This window comes from Mycetomoellerius zeteki, unplaced genomic scaffold (assembly GCF_001594055.1).
Source record: "Mycetomoellerius zeteki isolate Tzet28-1 unplaced genomic scaffold, Tzet1.0 scaffold583, whole genome shotgun sequence".
In the NCBI taxonomy this organism is placed as follows: Eukaryota; Metazoa; Arthropoda; class Insecta; order Hymenoptera; family Formicidae; genus Mycetomoellerius; species Mycetomoellerius zeteki.
Genome location: NW_017257592.1, coordinates 254,498 through 258,877, shown reverse-complemented (window position 1 = coordinate 258,877; position 4,380 = coordinate 254,498). Strand labels below are relative to the sequence as shown.

Genomic DNA, 4,380 nt, shown 5'->3' with positions numbered 1-4,380 from the left:
AGTTTAAAAAAAGCTTATAAGAAATGTTGTGATCATAATCGCCAAACTGGAAACGCACCAAAAAAAATTGAACATTATGATGTAAATACAATAGATATATAATAACTATTATATTCTTGACATTTTAATTTATTTCATTACATCTTTATTATTTAGATTTTATGTGAAATATTCGCTAAAACGCCATGGATGCAGCCTTTGTCTACTGTTGGATCCAGCAAGCCTCTTGGGCATCATTTAAATGAAGAATCATCGTCTTCAGGTTAATAATGTTTTTCTTCATTTAACAAAAATGAATAACTTACATTTTATACAAATATAACAAACTTTTCAGGAAGTTCAAAACGTGGTAACATAAATAAGGACGATTATATGGCACAATTTTTACAATTAAAAAAGCAAAAGTTAGAGATTGACAAAAAATATAAAGAAGACAAACTAGCAATTCTCAAAGATATTAAAAAAAAAGCTGTAATTTAATTTAAAAGAAAGAAATATTGTTGTTTCATTTTTAGATATTTATTGTTTTATGACTTAACTTTGTTTTTATATTCTTTGCCAATGATTTACGTTTACCAAAGAGCAATGATATTCATTCTGACATATAATAAGTATATTATAAGTAGGTATATTAAGGAATACATTTTTTTTAGTTCGTACACATAATTTAATATAAATATATTAAGAAATACATTTTTTTTAGTTTGTATACATATATTTAAAAGAAGCTATCGTTTTATTGATGTTTTAAGTAAAAAGATGTATCCTAAGCAAAATAAAATTATTTTTATATTAGCTAGACAGTGTAATACATAGAAACAGAAATATATGCTATTATACAAAATACAATTGTCAGTTAAATTTACACAAGAGAATTTTTTATTTGTTCTCTTTTGATAATTCCTTCTTGTTGTTCTAGAGTAACAGTTAAAGGTCCAGCATCTTCAACAATCTCGTTTGGAAGAATAACTGGATATTCAATCTCATCTCTTCGCATGAGACAAATATTATGGAGAATACAGCAAGCAATAATATAGTAGAAGATGAGGTCTGTCCTTCGCATCGGCAATTTGTCTAATAAATATCTCCATCGTCCTTTTAAAAGACCTATAAACTGCTCCACGAACATTCTGCTTCCAGATAGAGCATAATTATAATTGGTTTCGTCAACTGTTAGATGTCCATTGTCTTTATATGGCACCATAACAGATTTTTGCAGAGTATAAGCTGAATCGCCTATGAGGTGTTTATTATCAAAAAAATTGTCATTGCATTTTTGTTGCAATCCAGAATATTTAAACACTCTCATATCATACACTGATCCTGGCATTCCAGCGTAGCAGTGAATAAACTCTTTTTTTTTCATTGCAAACAACCTATAAACAAGAGTAATAATGTATATCATTTCTTAATAGAATCGACATGAAAATCTAGTATTTTATAATGTATTATATACTTGTAACTGTATAGAGTGATGTCCTTTCCGGTTGATATAAGCAAGCGCATTTTCTTTTGGAGCTGCAATTGTAATGTGTGTTCCATCTATAATTCCAATTACGCCAGGAAAATTATATTTTCTTTTTATACATGTACTAGATTTCTGCTTCAAATGTCGGCCAATGAATAAAATAGTTCCGAAAATAACACAGAGCTTTTACTACTCTTTTTACGGCTCGCCAAGCTGTAGCATTTCCTACATCAAACTTGGTTACAATAGATCTACATAAATAAAAATGATAAATAAATAATTATAAACAATTTATTATTTATCCGAACAAAGTCACAAAATAAATTGGATAAAGGAGTATAAAAGTATGTTAAATAATTTCTTCGTGAATATACAAACAAGATGATGCAAACGAGTCGACCTTATATTGGGTCATCTTCAGAACTTATATAAATTTTTTAATATGCAACGGCGCTGGTAAAGTCTTAATATAAAAATAACTTGAAATAAAGGGCATACACACCACAATGCAAGTTCTTGGTAGCGAGATTAAAATTTTATTTTGAACACACACATCTGTGATAACAAAATAGACATTTCGACCTTGATCAGACCTTCTTCAGTATACATAAATAAATAAATGAAAAGTTGATTGATTATTTACAAGATTAAGTCGCATAGTCCTACAATTATCGATTAAAACGCCGTCAAATTCAAAATGAAAAAATAGAAACAGACCACTCAAGAAACGACCGCTTAAGAAAGCGTCGTTACATATTTAAAAATTTATATAAGCACTGAAGATAATCTAATATAAGGTTGAAACGTTTGCGTCATCTTGTTTGTATATGTATATTCACGACGAAATTATTTCATATATATCATACACTTGCACGTATATCTGGCGAATTGACTTTTATGTTCCTTTATCCAATTTATAAGTAAATACTCGCTTGAAGTAGAAAAAGCTTATAGAAATAAATATAAGAATATATGTAAATATATATTTACCTATATGAATCAGGTGTTCCTAATACATACAAAGCAATATATAATTGCTTTTCAGGTGAAATAACAGAATCACTTTTCTCAGATAGCAAATATGGTTTTAAAAGATTTAATATAAAATAAAAAGTGTTGCGACTCATCCTAGAAATCATATATAAGGTTGAAAGTAAAATAAGCAATTATAGTTATACTTTACTACATATATTGACTTACCGAAAATGTTGTTTAAATTTTTTATTATTATATGCATGTATTACTGTTTCAATAAAATATTTTACTCTCGGTATTTTTCGACGTTTACTCTTTCATCAAGAAATAGTTTTATATCTTCATCGTCACTCTCACTTGAACTAGAACTTGTGAAAACTGTCTCAAATATTATCACTTTATTTATATTCATTTTGCAAATTATATAATAATTCCAAAAAGAAAATAAAAGCAAGCTCATAAGCTGCAACTCTGGAAAAAATTCATATGTATGAACATATGTTATATTGACGACCGTCGGGTTCGGAACACACGCCTTCGCCCGCCTGAAGGACAGGCCTTGAGCCCCGGGGCCGGACGGCGTGCCCGGCAGAGTCTGGGCAGCCGCGGCCCCGGTAATCGGGGAAAGGTTGAGGCAGCTCTTCACAAGGAAGGAGTCTTCCCCAGGTCGTGGAAGAGGGCCAGACTTGTCCTCCTACGCAAGGAGGGCAGACCGGCGGAAAACCCCTCCGCATACAGGCCCATTTGCCTGCTGGACGATGTGGGGAAATTACTTGAGCGAATCATCGCCGCCCGCATCGTCCAGTGTCTGTCTCGGGGTGGTCCCAATTTATCCTGCTTTGGTCCCAATTTATCAGTATGGCTTCCGGGAGGGCCGATCGACGGTAGACGCGATCAAGCAGGTCCGTGCCCTCTCGAAGCGGCTGACTGCGGGAGGGGAGGTGGCGTTGGCGGTGTCGTTCGACATCGCCAACGCCTTCAATAGCCAGTCGTGGGGCCAGGTAATGGGGGCGCTGGGGAAGCATTTCCTCCTGTCCCCCTATCTGGTCGCCGCGGCCGAGGACTACTTCCGGGATAGACAGCTGGAGTTCCACGATAAGACGGGACTCCAGCAGCGGAGGGACGTGCCGTGCGGTGTTCCGCAGGGGTCAGTGTTGGGTCCCCTGCTGTGGAACGTCGCATACGACGCCGTTCTCCGTGCGGCCCTGCCCCCCAACTGCCACATAGTCTGTTACGTGGACGATACGCTCGTGGTAGTGAGGAGCCCGACCTGGAGAAGAGCCGTTGCGATGGCCAACATCGCGGTGGCATGCGTCGTCGGCGCACTAAAGGAACTGGGGCTAAGGGTGGCCCCCGCCAAGTCGGAAGCAATGTTCTTCCACGACGGAACTGGCGGGGCGCCCCCACAAGCCTCAGTTAAGGTGGACGAAGTCCGTATCCCGGTGGGATCCAATCTCAAATACCTGGGTCTCACCTTGGATGGTCGTTGGGGTTTTGTCGATCACTTCGACAACATAGCTCCACGATTGGGTCGTCGGGCCGATGCCTTACTCGGCCTGATGCCCAACCTTCGTGGTCCGAATGATAGCGTGAGAAGGGCGTACATGTAGGGCAGTCCTGTCCTACTATGAGGCCCCGGTATGGAGTGAGGAAGCCCTGGCCAGCCGCCATATAAGGCAGAAGCTGCAAAGTGTGCAGAGGCGGCTGGCTTTGCGTATCGCAAGGGCATACAGGACTGTGTCACATGACGTCCTAGCGGTCCTCGCGGGGGTCCCCCCGGCGGAGCGCGTGGCCGACGCCCTGGTGGAGTCGTACGCCAGGGTCAAGGCCATTAGACTCCGGGGGGGCGTAGTCACCCCAAGGGCCACGAATCTCATCAAAGAGAACGCCCGTCGGCGGGTGTTCCAGGAGTGACACGCTAGCCTCAGGAACGAGAG

At 38.9% G+C, this 4,380-nt stretch overlaps 1 protein-coding gene across 1 annotated transcript; it reads left to right on the top strand.

Moving 5' to 3' along the window:
* Positions 1–9: 9 nt before the first annotated feature.
* Positions 10–971, top strand: LOC108728193 (uncharacterized; the record flags this gene model as incomplete). The annotated part of the gene is made up of 4 exons (XM_018456618.1): positions 10–81; positions 157–262; positions 335–349; positions 920–971. Coding segments are annotated over 4 exons (198 nt in total), but the record flags the coding sequence as incomplete, so codon positions are not given.
* Positions 972–4,380: the final 3,409 nt, after the last annotated feature.